The 24,516-nt window shown below is 41.0% G+C and overlaps 1 protein-coding gene across 5 annotated transcripts in view; it reads left to right on the plus strand.

Annotated features, from left to right (window-relative positions):
* Positions 1-24,516, plus strand: part of erbin (erbb2 interacting protein) — a 322,194-nt gene that overhangs the window by 283,596 nt on the left and 14,082 nt on the right. For 4 of the 5 annotated variants that reach the window (XM_078562777.1, XM_078562787.1, XM_078562807.1 and 1 more), the window contains 3 exons: positions 5,086-5,229; positions 6,872-6,994; positions 22,199-22,423. In XM_078562777.1, the coding sequence (XP_078418903.1) occupies positions 5,086-5,229; positions 6,872-6,994; positions 22,199-22,423 (492 nt within the window). The remainder of the gene's footprint in view (positions 1-5,085; positions 5,230-6,871; positions 6,995-22,198; positions 22,424-24,516) is intronic. The other variant, XM_078562797.1, reaches the window with a different exon arrangement.

Here is a 24,516-nt window from a genome sequence, read left to right on the forward strand (position 1 = left end):
TTTCATCAGAATACTATTGTGTCCTGCTCTCCTCTGCCAAAACTGCTCACTATTTCAGGAAAATCCTAGAATGCAAAAATAATTCCTGGCTATCAAAAGGGACAAGTGACATCCTATGTGACTGTAACCAGAGTAAGCTACTCCTCGTCACCATTCTTGACTTGCCTGCAACCGTTGACATGATTGTCCACACATTTTCCAATGCTTCTCTGTTGTTCAACTTGGGGCTACGCTCGCCTGGTTTCATTCTTACCCCTCACATCATAGCCAGAGAATCACCTGCAATGTCTTCTCTTCCCTCTTCCACAGATTGCCTCTGGTGTCACCTAAGGTTATATCCTTGGCTGTCTCCTTTTCCCTACCTGCATATGCTGCCCCACAGCAACATCATTCGAAAGCAGCATCAGGTTCCACATGTACACCCAGTTTTGCCTTAACGAGCACCTCTCTTGTCTCCTGACTGTCAGATTGCTTGTCTGACATTCAATACTGAATGAGCAGAAATTTCCTTTAAACTAGGTTTTGGGAAGACCAAAATAAAGGCAAAATACTGCGGATTCTGGAAATCTGAAACGAAAACAAAAAATGCTGGAAAAATTCAGCAGGCCTGACAGCATCTGTGGAGAGAAAGACAGAGTTAACATTTCAAGTCCGAATAACTCTAAAGTAGAGTCATTCGGACTGGAAACGTTAAATCTGTCTTTCTCTCCGCAGATGCTGTCAGACCTGCCGAGTTTTTCCAGCAATTTTTTGTGATTGGGAAGGCCAAACTTGAGGCCCACCGCAAACTCCAATCCCTAGCCACCGACTTCATCCCTCTCCCTGGCAACTGTCTGAGGCTGAACCAGACCGTTTGTAACCTTGGTGTTGTATTTGATTCCCAGGATGAGTTTTCAACAGCAAATTCCGTGCTTTCACGTGAGACTGCCTAGCCTCACTTCCACAACGTCACCTGAAACCACCCCTCCCCCAGGTCATCTACTGCTGAAACTATTATTAACATTAAGTTAATAATAAATATTAAGTTTTTGTTACCTCTAAGATTGACTTTTCGGTGCACTTCTGACTGGCCTCCAGTCTTCCACCCTGCACAAAATTAAGCTCATCCAAAATTCCGCTGCCTGTATCCTAAGTTGCACTCACTCCCACTCACCATCACCCTTGTGCTCACTGACCTAACCTCGGTTTTAAAATTCCCATCCTTGTTTTCAAATCCTCCACGGCTGTTAACGCAGCCCCCCCACTCTCCAATCTCCGTCACCTTCTCTAGCCCTATTAACCCTGAGATGTTTGTGCTCCTCCAATACCAGCCTCTTTTACCAGCCTGATTTTAATCTCTCCACCACTGGTGGCTGTTCTTTCAGCTGCAGAGGCCCTAAGCTCTGGAAATCCCCACCTCTCTGATTCCCTATCTCTCTCTCTCTCCCCTCCTTTAAGGTCTCTTTAAAACTTACCTCAAGCATTTGGCCATCTGACCTAATGCCTCCTTATGTGGCTCCATGTCAGGCTTTTTCTGATGACTCTCCTCTGATGCACTTTGGGACATCTCACTATGTTAAAGGCACTATATAAGTGCAAGTTGTATTTGTATTTTCATCAGATTTAAAAGTAGCTGCACTTTTAAGAATATATTACTTTTATGAGAGTACATGTTGAGAGTTTAATTTCCATCAGTGCAAGACTTTAAAACTTTTCCTAAAGAAAATCAGATGTAAAAACACTACCTAATTTCCAGAACCCTAACTGAAAATCCCATTAATAGTTTTTTTTTAAAATTGCCATGCATTTGTTGTTCAAATGTTCAAGCTTATAAGTTATTTTTGTTACCCATAATACTGAATTCAAAAGATAGTGAAGTCGGCTTTGTAATACCCATTTTCCTTCTCATGCACTTGTACATTATGTTCACCAGGGCAAGACTGAAGATTTCATGGTTGCTTTTAATGGTAGACCCAGAATGACCTAAGAATTTATAAATGCAGCAGATCTGTTTTTGAAGTAGCTTTATGCATTATTTGCATATGTGTGCATCGCTTTAGAATTTGGATTGTTTTTGGAATTATTTTCACAGCCATTTCTAGCAACAAACTTCAGCAAGAGAGTCACTTTCTAACTTAGTGTTATATAATAGAAAGCACATGCCTTTATTGGTATAGTATATAATACATATAGTTGCTTGGTAGCATAGAACTTGAGTATTGCTGAAAAAAGAGACATGCCTGTCAGCTTGCACTCATCAGGACAGATGCAAGAATGCCAAATTTCAAAGGGAGCAACAAGTTATGCTGCATGAGAGAACGGTGCTGATTGGTTGGCAAATCAGCTCTGACTGGTTGAGGTGTTGCCATGGCGAATGGTCCAAGCTATTGCCCCTCATACTTTTGTTTAATTTGAAAAAGGCGCAATGCCTGGACAATTTCTTCTGTTTGACAAGGACAGGCCACTGCATATGAATATTTGCAGCTTCTAGCAAGCATAAGGGAGCTACATTGCGAGCTCAGCTGATGATCTTAAATTGGTTGTTAGTGTGATTCTTAGCACACTCTGGGCAGCACTTGCTGAACAATCTGATCATGGAATCACATCTAATGTTGGACATTAACTTCTGAGTTTTGTAAGCACAGGCTGGTTAAGCATGTTCAGTACTCTGCATGTTGCGAACAGTCCAAGGGATGTGCTGTTTAATATGATCCACCAGTTGGGATGTGCAGCCTATGTATCTGGCATCACACCAGCACTGAAATTCATCCACCACATTACTCCAACCTGTGCTCAAAAGGAGCAGTTGAGAAATCCACTAATGGGTTCTTTACTACTGTCTACCACAAGCCTACCTTCACTGGGCAACATATGCAAGGCATTTCTATTGCTCTGCTATAATATTGGCCTTATCGCCAAACTTGAAAATAAGGCCTGAGGCATTTGTTATCCATGCAAGCTTGATGCTGAAATAGGGCACATCGAAATACCTTGCGGGATAATGACTATCCCCATCAGACCATTGCTTGCTGTGTACTACACATACTCACAAAAGAGCCTAAGACCACCACTTCTGGGTCTGAAAAGTGCCCAGTCTACCTCAAATTACACTGGAAGGGTAAGGTATCTCAAAACTTTGAATAACAGCCGAAGCTAGCCATTTCATGCTAGTACTATGCAGTAGCAACATGGTGGGATATTTTCCACTAACAGGATGCAGCCGTCAAGCCAAAAAGATGTACTACCTACTACACAAATGAGTAGATAAACTTCAGTGCTGGTGCAATGCCAGGTACGTAAACCTTACATCGCAACAAGTGGCAGATCGTATCAAGCAGCACCTCCCTTCGGCTGTTCACAATAGGCAGAGTACTGACTGTAATTAACCAACCGCGGTTAGCAGAACTCGGAACATAATGTCCAATGTTAGATGTGATTCCGTGATTGGACAGCATGTGCTGAACAATCCTGAGTGTACTAAGAATTACATTGACAACCAATTTAAGATTATCAGTCAGGCTCGCAATGTGCCTCACCTTATGTTTGATGGAAGCTATATATAGTCATATACAGGAACCTGTCCTCTGCAGGCAAAAGGAATATGTCCAGGCATTGTCTTTTTTGAATTAAACAAAAACATGGGGGACAATAGGTCCCTGGTGCATTCTCCATGGCTGATTCTCCTTGACCAATCAGAGCCGACTTGCCAACCAATCAACACCCTTTCCTCATGCACTGTAAATAATTGTTCCCTTTGAAAGATGGCATTCTTGCATCTACCCTGATGAGTGCAAGACAAAAAGCTTCAACAGCATGTCTCTTTTTCCAGAAATATAATACATAGTTAAATGTTCCTTTTTTTGAAAAAGACAATTAATTATTTCAAAACATGATCGTTCATATATTATTTTAATAGGTCAGAGAAAGGTATACTGCAATTTCCATATATCATCATTGATTATACCCTTTTACTAGAAATCCTTATTCCATAACATTGCATGAACAAACTATCTTGTTAACTGCACGTGCTCCTATCAGTTCTTAACCTCCCTGTTCTGTGAAGCAAAACTTGTGTTCAGCAAATGTTTGAGAGAATAGTACTATAGATACAAAAAGGAAATTAGAAAATCATCTTGCTTTTCTTTTAAATGCGAAAAATATGCTTGAGACAAAATCTATTGTTAAACCTCATATCATTATATAGCTTTAGTATTCATCCCTGTATCTAGATATTTACTTCAAATTAACATTTTATGTATTAACATTTAGAAACATGGGCTTCTTGGCAATCAGGAATGTTAAGATCCTTGCATGTTTAACTGACAATTGGTCATCAATCAAGCAACACCTGCAGCAAATATGAATACAACTAAATAACACCTAACTGGAACTTCATTTTTTTTAAAAAGTGCCTCTTCCATTTCATTGCAATCATTTTCAACTCATTGCTTCATCACTTGTTGGAAATACTTCTAGTGTGTATTCCTAGGTTGTCGCACCTATGTTTTTTTTTTAATTCTCCTTTATATAAAACGCACAGATGTAAAAATAATTTTTGCTTCCCTTTTTAAGTACCATCTGAAATAGTGGCCAAGCAAGTTTCTCTTAACTAATTAAAACAAAAAGTAATGGAAATACTCAGAAGGCCAGGCAACATCTGTGGAGTGAAACCTTGAAGCTTCTCCCAAGCCTTTGACAATAGCACTGCTGTTGTGTAATCAGCCAGTAGCAGTCAAATTTACATTTTTTGGCCAGCTTAGTTTACATGGGAACAATATTGTAAGTCAAAATTATAGCATTGAAATAAAAAATAATTTTTTTTTTCTAAAATGTAACTGAAAGTCCAAAGTTAGGTTGCCTTTGCTTGCATATTTGCTGGATGTTTTTAAGAGCTATGCAGAAAACACAGGTGCTTATTCAGATTAACCTTAATGACAGTTATTGGATCAGAGTACATGTTGTGTGTTTTGCATGCTATTTCTGTTTGCATGATGCCTTGAGTCTTTGGTGGGCGGGGAAGTTGTCTCTTGCAATTTATCCTGTTACTGCATGCTGCACTAATCTCTGTGTTAAAGCTGTGGAATTTTCTTGTCCCTCTTTATTCAGAGCATGCTGTCTAGATCGTTTAATTTCAATTATGCTGCTTTTAGCAGTATGCACTCTGGAAGCTGTAGGGAACTGCACGACAGCCAGGGCAACGTTGCCTTGAGTGTTGCAGACGGAAGGAATTCCGGAGTGCACATGTTCCGTGTGAGTACCAACAATAGGCTGGTTACCATGAACGAGTTGTGTAGCAAGTACTTGAGCAATCCTAGCTACAAGTAATTAGTTTTTTTTAACTAAATGTCAAATCTTCAGGTTGCATAGAACTAAAAGTTCTTCCTCATCTCTGGTTATGTGAAAATTCTTTATCAGGTCACATAAGTTCACAACTCCATGCATTTCCGGACCTTAACTCATGAATAACTTTGACCTCAGCTCCATGGTATTCATTACACATTATAGAAAAATCTTGAGGTTTTAAAATAAGTATTTCTCCACCTCCTGCAATCTTATTCCATTTTCTCTGCTTTCTCTGCATGAGCACGTGATTCAAGCTGGATTAGAGCTCCAGTGGTGTGGCAGCTATCTGTTGTCTCATTTATATGGCTGTTCTTCATGTTTGAGCTTGGACAGAGTGCCTAGGCCAACTGTTCTGTCAAGGGGCCACTGTAGGCCAACTATTCTGTCAAGGGGCCACTGTAGGCAAACTCGCTTAATGTCCACATAAGTGCATTTTCCAGCAGGGATCATTGATAGCAATCAGGAGTGGAAAATCTGGCTGATATGCCCCATGTCCAGCCAGAGATGTGGTGTATAACCGGATCCTTGCTGCTCTTCTGGCAGAAATGATCTAAGTCAGCAGAGATAAAACCTGAACTTCCCAGTGCATTGAGTTTATTCTATGTAAGGAAAACAGCCCATTCTGAAATACAGTCATTGGAAATGCAGATGTTCCTTTCAATAATATTCACAGTATTCTGATTTTGAAAGTTCTTATTTCTTTTGGCCTGTTTAGCTATGAAGCTATAATGTTTAGCTTTACGGTACAATTACTTTACTTCATAATACATGTACGTACGTACATATGAATTTGGAGTAGGCCCCTCGAGCCTGCTGCACCATTCAGTAAGATCATGGCTGATCTGATTGTAACCTCAACTCCACATTCCTGCTTACTTACCCCAGATAACCTTTCACCACCCCCCCCCCACCCACCTTTCTTATCAAGATTCTATCGACCTCTACTTTAAAAATATTCAAAGACTCTGTTTCCACCGCCTTTTGAGGAAGAGAGTTCCAAAGACTCACGACCCTCAGAGGAAAAAAAAATTCTCCTCATCATCTGTCTTAAATGGGCGACCCCTTATTTTTAAACAGCACCTGTGGAGCGTGTATGAAAGAGTGTATTATATAATATCTTCCTGTCCCATTCCTTGCTCTTTTTGCGAATGTGCTGTTGCTGTGGTTCAGTCCAAAATAATTTATTTTTATAAATAAGTATATTTGAAATGGAGCACTCATTCAGCCTAGGTTTTTGTTGCTTGCTTAGCTTTTGTCAAATTAATGAAATGTTACCCCTGAAGTCTTGATTTACATATGGGCTGAGAATTACATATCTCACTACCTAAAATGATTCTGATCCAATAGGCCTGTTGTTCGACCTCGCTCCTTCTCGAATGACAAAATGGTTACAATAGGAACAAACTTTGCTTTTGCTAAACACAAGCAGTAAAATTTTCTTCAACTAAAATTTTGAGCAATTTTTCAGTTTTGAAACCCTGCAGTCATTTTTATCAGATCTTTATGATCAACGTCCAAAGTTATTTATGTTTTCCCATTTTTATTATAGTATCCATCACAAGGTAACAGTATCGGGGACCCAAATCAAGATGATGTCTTCAGTGTTGGACAGCAGAATTACTCATCTGCTACACATGTTATGAAGGATATTCCACCAGACAGCATGAGAAAAGTAAGTGTTCTGCAAGTGATCAGCCATAAAAATATTTTATGGAGTAATTCAGCAGAAGGTTGCTACCTTTTTAATGTTGTGCACTATACACATTTTCCTTTTTGTCTAATTTTGTTACAGCATTTTTGAAAAAATGAAAATATATCTTTAATGCATAATGGATAGCATTACTGACAGCAGTGGTATTGTGCCCTATTTTACATTGCAGTTCGGCTCGGGAAAAATAATGAGGCACAACCCACAACATATTCATTGTCTAAATGAGTTGCAATTTTACTTTTAATGATCAAAGGTGGTTAATCAGAATTGCTAAATAAAAATCTTCCTAATTTTCCCACTTAAATTAGCCAGATCTTGATCAGGAATTCTGTTTCATCATAAAAGGTACTGGTGCTTTCTTTAATCAGGCATTGGGTTTAATTAGAAACTCTATTTGTGATTTTAGTTCTGCAGTCATATGTTGCCATGTTGCATGGGCTGAGATGCATTATCCTCATAGCTACTCACCACTAGAATGCCACTAAGCCTGGAACTAGAAGAGCATTGAAGCTGAGCATGTCTATTTATCCTTGTACACTTACCTAGTTGGATACTTCAGTCATATATAGTAACAGATATCAGTATTGCTCATTGTTTAGTAGATATCAAAGTGTCCTTGCTGTAGAATGAAATTGAATCTATTTACAGTGGATTTCATTTCTGATCCATTTGAAAGGACAATGACTGCAAAATATTTAAACCACAATGGTGATTTCATAATGCACCGTAGAACAGATGTCAGTCCAAAGCCAATACCATGAACAGAACCTCAGCTAGCTGTTCCAAGTGTCAGCAAGCAAATTTGAACTGTGAAGCAACTCTGAAAGTAGCAGCTCAAATTTGATTGAAAATTAACTTCTAAACATTCTTTTAACTTTTAATAATGTGTTTTTTAATTAAATATGGTTTTGTTTGATTTGTTCTCTGGATGTAGGCATTGCTGGCAAAGCTACATTTTAGTGCCCATTCTTAATTGTTCTGAGAAGGTAGTGGTGGTGAGCCGTCTCATTGAATCACTGTGGTTCTTGATATTCTGTGACTTGGGAGGTAAACTGGGAAATAAGTGATAGTGTCCCAACAACTTTCTTGCTCTTGTCCTTGACCCAACAACCACAGAGGAGTGAACTTCTGCCGAAGTAACTGATAAGTCACTGCAATGCATGTTGTGCATTGTATAGGCTGCAACATGGTGCACTATTGGTGAAGAGGGTGCATATTTTTATTTAATTATTTATTCATTCATGGGATGTGGGCATCACTGGCTAGGCCAGCATTTATTGCCCATCCCTAATTGCCCTTGTTCAGGGGGCATTTAAGAGTCAACCACATTCCTGTGGGTGTGGAGTCACATGTAAGCCAGATCAGGTAAGGACAGCAGATTTCCTTCCCTAAAGGACATTAGTGAACCAGATGACTTCATGGTCATCATCAGACTTTTAATTCCAGATTTTTAATGAATTCAAATTTCACCATCTGCCATGGTGGGATTCGAACCCTGGTCCCCAGAGCATTACCCTGGGTCTCTGGAATATTAGTCCTGTGACAATACCATTAACACCGCCTCCCCATTGAGTCCAGTGACAGGGAATCAGTGATGTGAATTGCTCTGTCCTGGATTGTGTCAAGCTTGAGTGTTACAACTGCATCCATTCAGGTCAGAAATTATTATTCCATCAGACTTGTGACTTCAGATTTGTAGATGGTGAAAAGGCATTGTGAGTTTAGGAGGTGAGCCATTTGTCATACAGTACCCAGCTCCTACCATGTTCTTTTAGCTCTGGGTGTATAATCCTAGCCCCTTTTTGGGACAATCCCAGATTAGGTGGACTTCTCAGGTAACTCCTTTCAACCTCGGGTAAAGAAAGTCAGAAATCAAAGATAATTAAATGGGTCTAAAGCATTGATCTATCTCTCCCCAAAGGGAAAGGGCCAACTGAGATTATTACTGTCCTCTAGACAGCCTTTTCAGTAAGTTAAAGCCAGGTTGTAATTTTCCCAGATACTATAAGGCTCTGCGTAAAAACTCCTTAATAATGTATTCCTCTACCTACAAGAGTATGGAGTCGGGTTCTCAAGTTGATGATAAAGAACACTTATAGGCAATATAAATTCTAAAATATATATGAGGTCGAGTGCTGAGTTTTTCCAGGTAATTCTGTTTTTGTTCTAAAATATATATGTTTATTAAAGAACCAAACATGCAATTCAAAGTCTGGGTGGAAAAGTAAATTGCAACGTTAGATAGGTTCTAGGGAAAAAAATGATAAGCCTTATTTCTAATAGAGAATTCAGTTTTATATTTTAATTGCTGAAGTGAAAATATTTTAAATGGGACATCTATCAAATATTAAAGTAACGGTTACCTTGATCCCCAGAGCGAGACTCGCCTATGCTGATTAAGCAAATCTGCCTTATCCAGTTTGCTCCTGAAGACTTTTTGGGTTACATAATTAATTTCTTACATATAGGGTTGGTTTCTCCATTGTTATTGGGTCCCTCCTCTTAATGCTCCAATTTATTTTGATCACTCTTAATTTCCATGAAAGACAATCCACTTTAATTCTAAGGAAATTTATATAACTGTCAAATTCCACGTAAATCATGGGCCTCACATATCCCGGGAAAGTGAACCTTGCTGAATAGTCATGTTTCGTTAACATTTTCTTTTGGTGTTTGTGTTATAAGATTGGAGTATAACTGCGAATTGTAAAAGTTTCTCTCTAAATGTGGTTCAGTTATCAATCCCTACATTGTGCCATCTTTCATGATAGTGTAAGAAAGAAAATATGCTGGTGTGCAGACTTTTTGGGTGTACATCTTTTTTGTCAGTGAATCTTCATTGCTCTAATAGCTTGTCCTTGTGAGCTATTTTAGACCTGTTCTTTAAAAATGAACCCTTTTAAAGCTTTTCTGAGTTTTCTATGGAAAAATAACACTTTTTGTCCCCTATAACCCTTCATTACGACCATATTTCTTTACATGGATTCCTTCCCGTGGTTATGGTGTTGATGTGGCTTGTCTGGTTCAGCTTCTGGTCAGTGGTGACTGCCAAGATGCTGATGGTGGGACTTCATGCTGGTGGCACCATTGAAAGTCAAGAAGAGATGGTGGCATTTTCTCGTGTTTGAGGTGATAATTACCTGGCACACATTTGGCGTGATTGTCACCTGCCGCTTTTCAACCCCAGCAGGACGTTATTCAGGTCCTGCTGTAGGCTGATGTGGGTTCCTTCATTATTGAAAGAAGCCATGAATAGAGCTGAACGCTGGATTATTCAGTGATGGCCCAATTCCTGACCTTATGATGAAGGGAAGTTAATTAATGAAATAGCTGAAGATGGTTAGGTTGAGGGCACATCTCTGAAGTGTTGTCCAGTGGCTTGATTGCTACCCTCCAATAACCACATCTTGCTTTCCATCGGGTCCAATTGTAGTCACTGGAGGGTTTTCTCTTTGACTCACATTGACTTCAGTTTTGTTAGGGCTCTTTTGTTTCATAACTCAGTCAAGTAATGACGAGAGCAGTTGCTCTCATCTCTTCAGTGGCATTGAGCTCTTGTGTCCAGGTCTGAATCAAGGCTGTGATGAGGTTTGCAGTTAAATAGTTCTGGCAGAACCTGAATTAGGTGTTGATGAGCAGGTTGGTGTGGAGTTGTCACTATTGAGAGTTGCTTCCATAAACTTTATTGATAATTGAGAGGAGGCTGATAGGATGCCAGTTTGGTTAGGTTTATTCCAGCACTCCAGTTTTTTCAAAATTTTCTGTTTTTACTTAGATTAACCTGCTTTTGGTGAGTAGGAAAGTTGGGCAATCTTTCATATTTAGTAGATGCCACTATCTTCACTGTACAGAAATAGCTAGGGGAACAGATAACTCTGGTGCAGAGGTATTGAATAAAATAATCAAACTTAAGGAGATTAAAGCCCCTGTTGTGGATGGAATACATCTGCATATTTTAAAAGAAACTAGGGAAGAGATAGCAGAGGCATTACTACACATATTTAATAATTTGTTAGAAAAAGATGTAGTGCCAGAAGACTGGTGGATAGCTAATGTAATTCCTATATTTAAGGGGAACAGAACATGCCCAAGGAATTATAGACCAGTCAGCTTAACAACGGTGGTAGCAAAAGTAATGGAATCCCAACAAAAGGAGAGAATTGAAGAACATTGAGAAACGAAAAATCGAATAATAAATAGTCAGCGTGGATTTTAAAAGGGAAGATCCTACTTGACCAACCTTATTTAATTTTTTGAGGAGTTAACAGAGACCAGACAATGCTAATGTAATAGATATAATTTGTCTGGATCTTCAAAATGCCTTCGATAAGGAGCCCCATAATGGACGAATGAACAAGGCCAATGAATGTGGGGTTAGGGGACAAGTGGCAGAATGCATTGCTAACTGACCTCAACTGGTGGCATAGAGGAACAACGGGATCACCAAAAGTTGCGCAACAGGTTAGCAAGGCCATTAGGGAAAAAAAAGCAAACCAAGCCAAGGCTTTATTCCTAGTAGAGGGATAAAACTGAAAAAAGATGATGTTATGCTAAACCAGTATCGAACCTTGGTTAGACCACACTTAAGAGTACTGTGTGCAGTTCTGGTTGGCATATTATAAAAAGGATATAGAGGTACTGGAAAAGGTGTAGAGAAGATTTACAAGAAATGTATGGGTATACATATCAGGAAAGGATTGACAGGCTTGGTCTCTTTTGAGAAAAATGAAGGCTGAAGGGTTATCTAAAGAGGCCTTTAAACTATTTGATAGAGTTGATACAGTGAGAATGTTTCTTCTTGCGGAAGACCATACCTAGAGGCCATCACTGAGATAATCACCAAGAAATCCATTTGGAATTCAGAAGAAAGAACTTTACCCAAAGGGTGGTGGGAATATGAAACCTGCTATTGTCACGACTCACTGGGGATAGTGCGCTGTAGTATCAAGCCCCACTGCTCCCTGAGCTGTGACAAATGTGAAAAGTTTGATTAGACCACCAGATTGCCCCATTTTACCTAACTGTTTAATTTAGGTTAAAAGAATAGGAGCACCAGGTTTGTAACTTAACAAGTAAATAACTGTGTATTAAACAAATTGTCTGTAACCAGTGGCAAAAGAAAGAAATATGAACTGCTACACACACACATCACACAAAACATAGATTTTAAGGGCGAGATAAAACAGTTCAATAGCACCATTCCGGAGTTCAGGATTAGTTAGGTTGACTGATTGCTTTCTTCCAAATTTCTTGCAGGTTGTTGTGGCTGACACGAGGTGGTCTCCCAACACTTGCAGTCTGTGATTCTCTGGTTGAAACTTGCTTTTAATGTCTCTACTTGTGGTTTTCCCCCTTTTCCTCCTGACTGGGGTTTCTCAAAGAAAGTAGGCTACAGCGATGTGAGGAATAGCCAGCTAGCTACAATGGCAGGATTACTGGAGTCTTACAAAACACAGGAGAGAGAGGATTCAGTTCTTTCCTCTTTTCAGGCTAGGAGCTGAACTACTGCACTATCTTCAAACAGAACCTGGCCACTTGGTCAGGAGCCAATCAAAACACTGTCGCTAAGCAGTTCCCTCTTAAACCAGCTCTCCGTTCCAGCACCATTCTGTCCAGCCTGGTGCGCACTGTTCCATGAGATAGCAACATTGTGGATTTTCTTCTTCCTGCTCTAGTGAACATCTCCTTCAAACTGCAGCCATGGTAGTTTTTAAAGCCACAGTCCAAAAAATAAAAATATGTTCTTTACACTACTAAATGGAGTGGCTGAAGCAAATAGTATAGGTGCATTTATGGGGAAACTGGACAAGCATATGAGGGAGAAGGGAATAGAAAGTTACAACAAGAGACTTAGATGGGGGAAAGAAAGGCAGAGGCTTGAGTAGAGCATAAACACCACCAACATGGACTGGTTATGTTGAATGGCCTGTTTCTCTGCCATATGTCCTATGTAATCCTAGGTCTTCAGCACTACAGCCAGATGTTTGCCTTTGTTTGCCTTGTTGAATGCACTGTTTCTTAATGTCACATGGATTGAGCTAAATTAGTTGCACACTTCCATCTTGAAATGATGAAGTCTGCAAGAAAAGGTCAAGTGGGATTATCCGTTCAGCACTTTTTAAATAAGATGTTTGCTGACATCTCGGCCTTGTATCTTCCACTTACATGCTTGGCTCCACTGTGGTTGAAGATGTCGATGGTTACAGAGGCTGCTCCATTCTTAATTTGATGTGGTAGTGAGAATTTTGCTCTGATCAATTGATTCATCCTAATGCTGGGAAAAGAATAGATAATAAGTCAATTAATATGGCCAGGTCTCCTTGCATTGCACGAGTCCCACTAATTTCTAGTCCAACATATTTCTCTTGGATGAATTCTGTTTTCAGTATGAACCAATTGGATTATGAGCACAGTTTGCCAAGCGTTCTACTTTTCTAAGTTCATCTCCTGAGAACTTGATTTCATATCCTTCTTTACTACATGTACAACAGACTAAGGATGCATTCTAAGTACTCCTTCCTATTGCGAAATCCACAGTTTGCAAATTGTTGCCTGAACTGACTGGTTTCAATGCTTATAATTTTGAGACAGTTCCTAACTGAAAAAGAAACCAAAACTTTGGGTTTCTGGAAAAGGCAGTGGGAGTGTGTAACCCTGGATTCCTAACTGTGACATCAGACTCCTAGGAAATATGCCTGCGGCTTAGGCTGTTAGGGAAACAAAAGCTGATTGGGAGGGGGAAAAATTAAGCTGAGATTGAATATCGGCTGGAGGTGAGAACAATACAGACAGGCCCTGGAGTGTTGTGTGTGAATGAGATAGTGATAAAGAAAAAAGTCATGGCATAACTGGAAAGAAGACCAAAAAGGCTGGTTCTATAAGCAGAGCTGAGAGGGATCTGGACTCTTGGTACCTTTTGGTGGAAATTGTACCCATGGAATTTGGGTGGGGTAAAACTGCAGTTGGATGGGACTTGGTGCCTAATTTCTATGTGAATAAAGGATACAAACTCTATCTAGGGAAGACTAAGTTTTGAGGGAACCTACGGCTGAGATTAATGCCATATACTTAAGAAATCTGAGAGACCTATCTTTGTTGTATCATCTGTTTAAAGTGTCACCTATGGTATGTATTGAATATATTTTGCCTGTTAATGTTTAATTGATGTTGATTTTGTTTTGTTAGAGTAAAAGCTCTTAAAGGTGGAATCTTGTCCATCAGTTTCTTCCATTAGGAGGCTCAGTTTTAGGTGATTGGCCTCCACAGGGATTGTAACACTATTTTGACCACAGAATTTACCACATGAATGTGTAACCCGATACGTCGACAGACGCGGTGCTATATTTGAAATGCTACATATTGAGTCATTCAAAAACTCATTATTCTGTTTTTCAGATTCAAATGCCAAATAAAAAAACAAAGTAAAAGAGTAAAAAAATCTTTATCCCATTTGTTCACAGCTTACCATGGGTTCGCCTTGAAAAAAGGCTGGGTATTGGCCTTGAAAAATGGCCAGGATTTAGCACCGGTAAAGCACTTTCGTGATGTCCACTTTCTCTTTCACGCCACATTTTCCACTGGCTGCATCAGCTTCAACTTCTCTCAGATGGACAACACTTTTAACTTTCTCATAGGTTTCACCATGCTCTCACCCTTTGCATGTCACTTCACAGAGAAATTTGAGCGCACTTAAATCCAACCACTCCACTTTGGTCAGCACAGTCACATAACCCCTGGCGGAAGAGGCCAGCTTGCTTGCACCTCTGTGAAGGGTTTCAGCATTATTTTTCTTGCTGGCACCAAACAAAAGTTCGGCTAACCTTGGTCAATCACAGTGGAATTCAGTAAATCATGAGCATTGTTCTATAGCTTTTGCTATTCTGCAGGCAGGAATGGTTGACAACTTCGGCACATGTGGAATTTCGTTGATCGAAGTTTGACCCATTTAGATTTCACTATCTCACTCTTTGATTTATTTTGCTTTGTCCAATGCTCTGTGACCTCCTATTTTTTAATTCTCCCTAAAAAAAAAACCTGTTCTTCTACCAGTGAAAAGGGTCCATTTTCTGTCCACTACTGTATCTTCAATCCTGATCATTCCTGAAAATATTGGCCCAGATCTTTAGTTCCCCAGAGGTACCCCAGAAGATGCGCTGGGGCACGACTTGGAAGTTTCCCATGCAAGGACTGCACAGGAATCACCCAGGAAGTTTCAACTTCCATTGGGCAATTTCCCTGTGTATGGAACCCTCCGAAACTCTGATTTAAAGTTGGAGATTTCAGATGGTTCCAACTCTCTCAGCAGAATAGTTACACACGAAAGGTTAAAAGCGTTCTAATACCTGGGTAACTATACTATTGCCCCCCCCCCCCCCCCAAAATATTGCCCATGCCCCCCCATCGCCATCCCCCCAATCCCCAATAACCAATATGAGCACCGTTCTGTACTGTGATTCTGCTTATTTTTTTGTTTCCTTGGCTATCTTTCTCAAGATCTTCCCCTCAGATTTCATTTTTTGATTGCTTTACCTTTTCACTGTGCTTATTTTAGCCCCTCAACTGCTCTGTTTACCTTAGTAGTGAGGGCAGTGGCGCTAATTTGGTTTAAGTGAACCCATTAAGTTTCTCCCTGTTCCAATGTCAGGAGTCTGAAACTCTCTCTTCTAAACTATCTTTTAAGCCTTGGTGATGTGTCTGCTTCTTCCTAACTGGCTTAGCACATTATGTTAAAAATAACCCAAGACCCTTTCGAATCCTGCTTTTGAGTCTGACACCTAGTGCCTCAATTTCCTTTGCAAGACCTTCATTATATTCTTCACGTCTTAGTTTTAATATGAACCAGAATTTTCTCCATTTCTCCAATGTATTCCTTACTCTTGCACATATCAACACCCTGGGGATTACCATTGACCAGAAACTGAACTGAACTAGCCATATAAATACTGTGGCTACAAGAGCAGGTCAGAAGCTGGGGGTCCTGCCACAAGTAACTCGCCTCTTGACTCCCCAAAGCCTGTCCACCATCTACAAGGCACAAGTCTGGAGTGTGATGGAATCCTCCCCACTTGCCTTGATGTGTGCAGCTCCAACAACACTCAAGAAGCTTGACACTGTCCAGGACAAAGCAGCCTGCTTGATTGGCACCATATCTACAAACATTCACTCTCTCCACTACCAATGCATGTAGCAGCGGTGTGTACCATCTACAAGATGCACTGTAGGAATTCACCAAGGCTCCTTAGACAGCACCTTCCAAACCTACAACCATGACCATCTAGAAGGACAAGGGCAGCAGATAGATGGGAACACCACCACCTGGAAATTCCCCTCCAAACCACTCCTCATCGTAACTTGGAAATATATCACCGTTCCTTCACTGTTGCTGGGTCAAAATCCTGGACCTTCCTTCCTAACAGCACTGTGGATGTACCTATATCACATGCACTGCAGTGGTTCAAGAAGGCAGCTCACCACCACCTTCTCAAGGGCAGTTAGGGATGGGCAATAAATGCTGGCCCAGTCAGCGAAGCCCACATCCCGTGAATGAAAAAAAAGAGATTATGTACCATGGAGCATTGGACTTCAGAGTCACAACTGCAGAAAAGTTTAACCATTGTTTCAGTGTACAACCCACTTGTCTTTTCTCAACACAACCACTCCCCTACCCCAAGTATTGCAATTTTCCTTCCTGGGATGTGAGCATCACTGACGATGCCAGCATTTTTGCCCAACCCTAATTGTCCTTGATTTCCCTCCACCTGAGTTACTGTCCTTGCCTGCAAAATGAGTATCCAACACTGTGTATACCTATTGGACATCTGCACATCCTTGTTTTCTGTTCTGCCTCTGCTAAGAACCCCCCTCCTTTCTCCCAGCAGATGGGGTAACCCACTTGCCTTCCTATGTCTTAACTATTCTTCTCTACTTGCGAGTTCATCACCTCTTGCAAGACTAACTCCTATATGGTGTGGAGTGTCAACTGTTTCTCAACTTTAAACTTGAGTAAATCACAAGGTAATTGCTAATAAGGAAGGCCATCCTAGTTTATCCACCCAAAATGGCTCTAATATTATGTGTTATATTAATTGGAACCTGTGACCCTTGTGCTGCTAGTTACTTAATTTAAAGTTTCACCTTTTCCATCCATTTACTGTCTTCTATACCTCTATAAATCACCCCAATACTAATTTTCACAGTTAAAAAGCCCCAGTCTCTCTGGTCTTTGCTCGTAACTGAAACCTCTAACTCAGCTGACATGACCAAGCACTGGTTAGACATTTAAAACAGCCAGTGAAAAAAGCAGGCAAACGCCAGTATTTCTGCATCAAATTAAGAGCTAGCCTAGAGATCTATTCAATACAGTCGTACTTGGAACAAGAAAAAAAATTCATATTTTAAGGGATCTAATTATCATTTTGTGTACCTAGTTTCTTTTTCAAGTAATACTTGTGAATTTTGCGTTAAAGATTATTTTGAGCAAATATCCTGTTCATGTCAGTGGTATCAGAAACATTGGCACCTTGACATGGAGCCTGCATGTTCAAACTATAGCTTATAAGAGAGCTACTTATCCTCTGACATGATATTCAAGAGACTATGTAGGAATGTAATTGTAAATGAGATAATGCATAGACAGATGCTTGTCTGTTGGAAAGCTTTATACTCCAAGGCTCCAATCTTTTTGTGATATTTCTCATCAGAAACTCCCAAGTATCATCATCATCACAGCTCATAATTTGAGGTAGTAATAACAGTGAAACAGTGAAAACACAGATTTAATCACTGTCACCTTTATTACTGTGTAAAGCAACCTCGAGCATCCACACATGCTCGGTTAAGCATGAATGTCCAGAAGTTGCTGGAGATACCTTGCTCTTCCACTGGTTGAGCTGTTGCGGTTTTCACAGATGGTTGCAATTAGAAATCACTTTGTCATTAACTTTGTTTACACACTATTCTTGCTGTAAGGACCAATGGAAAATGTTAAGCCTTGTTTAATCAGGAGTAAATGAATTTTCAATGGAGTACTAAGCCCTGTACTAAGCACTAAATACTGAATAATCTCCCTGGCACTGAAAAACTAACTTTACAAGTTTGAAGCATCATTCCCTCAAAAGAACATTTAAACTTTTAAAAAAAAAATTTCATTCTGATATTTACATTTCCTCCTTAACCCATGTATATGTCCTAATCTTTATTTCACTTTCTGTACAATGATTTTTTCACTAATTTTTACTTGCTGCTTTGCTGACTCTGTGAACTGTTCAATCTGCTGCTTCTTGAATCAGCCTACGTGCTCTTGCTTTTAGATACCACAGATCCCTTGTAGAAGGCACCAAGTTTAAAGTAACGTCAGAATAGAGAAACCTGTGTTTTAGATCCTGGTGCAGCTCTGTGGGCAGCTTTTTCTGAAATCAGCAGTGTGCGCAATTCCTTCACCACTGACAAAGTCTGTGCCAAGATGGTAATTCCATCATGGATATTAACTTTATAAAGACGCCAGGTGTTTTGACCATGTTTTCAGTTTTGCAATTTTGAATTTTTTTAGCGTTTCCATAAAAGGTAAAATTTGAAATGTGTAACTTCACTCATCTTACTGGGCTGGCTGTACTTAGCACAAACATACACAGAGTTACAGCCTTAAGTTCTAGAGCAAATAATGACCCACAGCAGCAATTTTCTCATCCAGCTCAGAAGAATAACTTGGCATGATTGGAAGTAAAATTATATAAATGATTACAAAATCAAATGTAAAATATTTTCAATTTTTTAAATTGGATTGTATTGGTTTAAATTAAAAGCCCACGTGAATCATCAGGCAGGCCAAGAAGTGCTATTGCTGAAATTGCTGGTGATAAATATGACTAAAACGCAGATTTAATTTAGGGTTGAACATTTTTCCAGGAATGTATTTTTCATGGTCCTCAAATTGCACTACTTGAGAATGAGGATTTGCTTAGAAATGTTTCATTTAACATTTTGGAGACATTTGTTGGAGCTCCCTGATTTTACAGGATATCAGGGACACTGCAAAATGAATTGCGCGCTCAAAATTGTGCCGCTCTGGTCAATTCGTCCAAAATCTACAAAACAGAAATATGGCATCAGATTAATAATATATTTTTCTCAACCAGGATATATGTGCAGTCTGGCGTCGCAAAAGTACTTGCTCAGAATGCATGTGTGTGGTGCCTACAGACATTGTAGTATTTGACTAAAGTAGTTCGAGACATTGGCCTGGCATTTCACCGAGTTAGGTTGACTTGGGAGCCCTTTAAAAATGGTAGACACGTTCAGATTCTGGCATTCCCCATCCCATTCCCAAGCTATCTGATTTTCAGGTGTTCCTTTTATAAAGGATGTGGGCTTGTTCTTGTCAAATGCCCGCATCTGGCACTCCTGACCTGGTCGGCTCCATTGCGGAGACGAGCATCTCCTCCTCCTCCGCAATTTTTATGGGGTTGGGCCAGGTTTTTAAAGAGTCGTCGTTCACAGCCCCATAGAGGAGTAGAGAACCCTAGTTTGCATGAGGGGATCCTTTAAAAGGTAAGTTCAAAAGTTACCCTCATGTTCCCTATATCAAGTTATGCCCGTGCATGGCTCCTATACCAAGTTACACCCCGCCCCCCCCATGTCTCCTGATGCCCCCTATTTTTATTCATTCACGGGATGTGGGCTTCGCTGGCTGGGCCAGCATTTATTGCCCACCCCCAGTTTTCTGTGCCAAGCTATAGCACTTCCATGGCTTAGGGGACATGAAGAGCCTGAACGTGGGTGAAAGGGCAGAGCTTGGCTTAGGGACCAGAGGGGCATAGGATCATGTGGAAACATGGGCATGAGGAGGCATGGGGCATGAGGGGCCATGGGTAGAGGGGCATGAGGGCACCTGAGGGGGTCATAGGGAATGGGTGAGGGGCATGAGGTGGCATGGATAGGGCACAGGGAGTGTTTGGTTGGTGAAGGGAGTGTGAAGGATGGAGGGCCTTAGTTTTTTTATTTTAACTGGAACAAAGCCCCACGGCACTGAGGTGGCCTTTGAAGCAGCCTGCCTTGGCACCTGGCAGCCCCTGTGGCTGCCTCTGCACTTTTTTCCGGGCCAGCTGGTAGACTCCAGCTGCATCTGCACCCCTGCAATGAAGATCCCACCTTTGCGGGCACTTCACCCCCGAGGCGGGCAGGCCGAGCCCGCAATTTTCCTGGCTCTCACTACCCGGCTCGAGGATGAAAATCCAGGCCAATTCTGTCTCTTCAAATGTCTGCAAATCAGTTCTGGCCAGCCACATTCAGGTATGGCCCCTTCTTTTCTTGCCCCGTCACCATACCCTTTGGTCCTGTAAGACTAAGGACAGAATTTTCCAGCCCCTCATTCTGGTGGGATCTTCCATGTGAATGGAGATTTCAGTGGCTCGCTGGGGCTGGAAAATTCCAGCCTAATACTTCTGTTATTCAATCCCTCCTGTCTTTCACTCTTTTACATAGCTTCCCTTAGTCCTTGTCCCAACAAGCCCTAGCTCAAAACCTATTCAGTTTCTAACTTTTCCCAGTCTTGGTGAAAAGTCACAGACCTGAAACATCAGCTCTGTTTCTTTCTCCACAGTTGTCGCCTGACCTGAATACTTACAGCATTGTTTGCTTTTTTTCAGTTATAGCCCTTTAAATTGATTTACTTATTTCCCATTTTGTTTATACTCTACATTGTCATTTATTTCTTATTGGTTTGTATTGTCTATTAGCCTGCTTATTTTCTCTTTTGTGCCCAAATGGTTTGAGTTCCCTTCGTCAGCTTTCTCTTGTGGCATTGAGTATTGTGTGTCATTTATACATTGAAAAAAGAATCCTTTTAAATTATGGCAGAAGTCGCCCAAGTTCTACTGATTTTTCTGTAAGGATTGTTAACACAGCTGAAATCTTGAAGTTTGGCACAGAACATTGAGAAGATTTGAGTCCAGTGTGATTGAAATGGGTGTGTTAACAATATAATTTAGCAGACTTCCAGAGGCAGCAATTTTAAAACAATTCTGTAACCTGGATACGAAAAAATTTGTACTTTTGGCATCAAAAGCTCCTAGAATGAAGCCTAGGAAATATTAATGTAGAAATATTTTAAATGATTAATGCAAAGCCTTTCTAGACGTGTGCCAGCTGTAATGCTTTTGCATTTCATAATGTGTTATAACTTGCTGTATTTTCTGCCCTTGAAGGTATTCCTTAAATAATTTTCAGACCTTTGCACCTGTGAATACCTGCTGAAAAAGTAAACTCTTTTCTCCTGCATGCCCCCTGCCCCAACCCTACCACCACCAAACTTATATTGAGGAACACCGTTACTGTCACCCCAGCTGTAAACTGCAACCTTCTGGTTTGTACAGCTGAAGCACGTGTCACCTTAACCAAGTGTCATTTGGGAGGAGTTCAACGTTTAAATTATTCACTTGTGCTTTTTGTTATGAAAGATGACTTTGGAAAATTAGGTTTTGTTTTTTAATTGTATCAACCACTAAATATACCCACGTGCCAGTTGTAATTACGTTTTTATGTCCTCATTTCTTGGTTTTGTGCTTTTCTAAAAAAAAAAGTTATGTAATTGAATGCAGACTGCATTCAGAGTATTGAATTAATCTTGGTGGAACAAATTAGTCCACTGCACTGGAGCACAAAGTACCATTTGATTGGAAGGATCTGAGTTCATAGCCATAATCTCCCACATCATTGAGTCCCTAATTAGATATGTCACTGTCAAGAGAGTGAAGCAGAGGCATATTTTCCACAAGTGAAAGAGAGCAATGTAACCAGGCTTCCCTTGTATATTTCTAATGACTTGTTCTGGATTTTATTCACAATTTGGTTGATAAATATGCATAACATTGTCATCTTAAAGTTGTCTACTCTATGAAACTGCCACCTGGTGCAATAAATACGAAGTTGAAGATTTCAGCAGGAGATTGGATCAGTTCTCAAGTTAAGAAATGTAGATTCAAGATAGAAAAAAATGAAAATGACACAGGCTCCCTAAACAGACCCAAGATCAAGAAGTAAGATTGATTGGCTGAGTGGTCTATTCTCAAATTTCTCAGAAACTTGTTCGCAAATACGTGCAGAAATCTTGCAAAACTGTTAAGTTTGAAGCAAGTGTTTTGAAGTTTTCATTGCTACTTTGCTACCCAGGTGCCTTTGACAAATGGCCAGATGTACCAATCTTCAAGAGTTCCGATAAATTGCAACCAACCACATCACACAATGTCCCAAGCAACTGTTGGAAGACATCCTTCTAGGGAGCAGCTGATTGATTTTTTAATGCTAAAAGTATCGCATCCACCTCCTTATTGTCCAACACAAGGTGCATCAACAAGCCATCTGATGAGACAAGGCCGTGATATTGTACAGCACGAGGTAAGACCGAATTGTAGGATCTTTCTCCTAATACTCCAAATATTTCCCCAATTTTTTTCTCTCCGTGACCTTGTTATGATTCCCATAGAGACTGATAGCTTGTAAAAGTTACCTGTCACTGGACTAGTAATCCAGAGACCCAGGGTAATGCTCTGGGGACCCGGGTTCGAATCTCGCCATGGCAGATGGTGGAATTTGAATTCAATAAAAATCTGGAAAGAAAAGTCTAATGATGACCATGAAACCATTGTCGACTTTTGTAAAAAACCCATCTGGTTCACTAATGCCCTTTAGGGAAGGAAATCTGTCGTCTTACCTGGTTTGGCCTACACGTGACTCCAGACCCGCAGCGATATGGTTGACTTTTAAATACCCTTTGAAATGGCCGAGCAAGCCACTCAGTTGTAACAAACTGCTACAAAGTCACATGAAAGGATGAAACCGGACGGACCACCCGGCATTGACCAAGGCATCGGAAGTGACAACAGCAATTGTCGACCCTACAAAGTCCTCCTTACTAACAACCGGGGGCTTGTGCCAAAATTGGGAGAGCTGTCTCACAGGCCAGTCAAGCAACAGTCTGACATAGTCATCCTCACGGAATCATACCTTACAGGTAATGTCCCAGACACCACCATCACCATCCCTGGGTGTGTCCTGTCCCGCTGGCAGGACAGGCCCAGCAGAGGTGGCAGCACAGTGGTATACAGTCAGAGGGAATTGCCCAGGGAGTCCTCAACATCAATTCTGGACCCCATGAAGTCTCATAGCATCAGGTCAAACATGGGCAAGGAAACCTCCTGCTGATTACCACGTACCGCCCTCCCTCAGCTGATGAATCAGTGCTCCTCCATATTGAACACAACTTGGAGGAAGCACTGAGGGTAGCAAGGGCGCAGAATGTACTCTGGATGGGGGACTTCAATGTCCATCACCATGAGTGTCTCGGTAGCACCAGTACTGACCGAGCAGGCCGAGTCCTAAATGACATAGCTGCCAGACTGGGTCTGCGGCAGGTGGTGAGGGAACCAACAAGAGGGAAAAACATACTTAACCTCATCCTCATCAACCTGCCTGTCCTAGATGCATCTGTCCATGACAGTATCGGTAGGAGTAACCACCGCATAATTGTTGTCGAGATGAAGTCCTGCTTTCACACTGAGGATACCCTTCATCTTGTTGTGTGGCACTACCCCCGTGCTAAATGGGATTGATTTCGAACAGATCTAGCAACTCAAGACTGGGCATCGATGAGACGTTGTGGGCCATCAGCAGCAGAATTGTATTCAAACACAATCTGTAACCTTATGGCCCGGCATATCCCCCCTTTACCATTACCATCAAGCCAAGGGATCAACCTTGGTTCAATGAAGAGTGCAGGAGGGCATGCCAGGAGCAACACCAGGCATATGAAAAAATGAGCTGTCAACCTGATGAAGCTATAACACAGGACTACTTTCGTGCCAAACAGCATAAGCAGCAACTGATAGACAGGGCTAAGTGATCCCACAACGAACGGATGAGATGTATGCTCTGCAGTCCTGCCACATCCAGTCATGAATGGTGGTGGACAATTAAACAACTCACTGGAGGAGGAGGCTCCACAAATATCTCCATCCTCAATGATGTCCAGCACGTCAGTGCACAAGAGAAGGCTGGAGCATTTGCTACAATCTTGAGCCAGAAGTGCTGAGTGGATGATCGATCTCTGCCTCCTCTGGAGGTCCCCAGCATCACCGATGCCAGTCTTCAGCCAATTTGATTCACTCCATGTGATATCAAGAAACAACTGAAGGCACTGGATACTGCAAAGGCTATGGGCCCTGACAACATTCCGGCAATAGCACTGTAGACTTGTGCTCCAGAACTTGCCGTGCCCTTAGCCAAGCTTTTCCAGTACAGCAACAACACTGGCATCTACCGGCTATGTGGAAAATTGCCCAGGTATGTCCTGTACACAAAAAGCAGGACAAATCCAACCCAGCCAATTACTGCCCCATCAGTGTGTTCTCCATCATTAGTAAAGTAATGGAGGGGGTCATCAACAGTGCTATCAAGCGGCACTTGCTTAGCAGTAACCTGCTCACTGATGC

The sequence above is a fragment of the Cetorhinus maximus genome, chromosome 2 (genome assembly GCF_964194155.1).
Source record: "Cetorhinus maximus chromosome 2, sCetMax3.hap1.1, whole genome shotgun sequence".
In the NCBI taxonomy this organism is placed as follows: domain Eukaryota; kingdom Metazoa; phylum Chordata; class Chondrichthyes; order Lamniformes; family Cetorhinidae; genus Cetorhinus; species Cetorhinus maximus.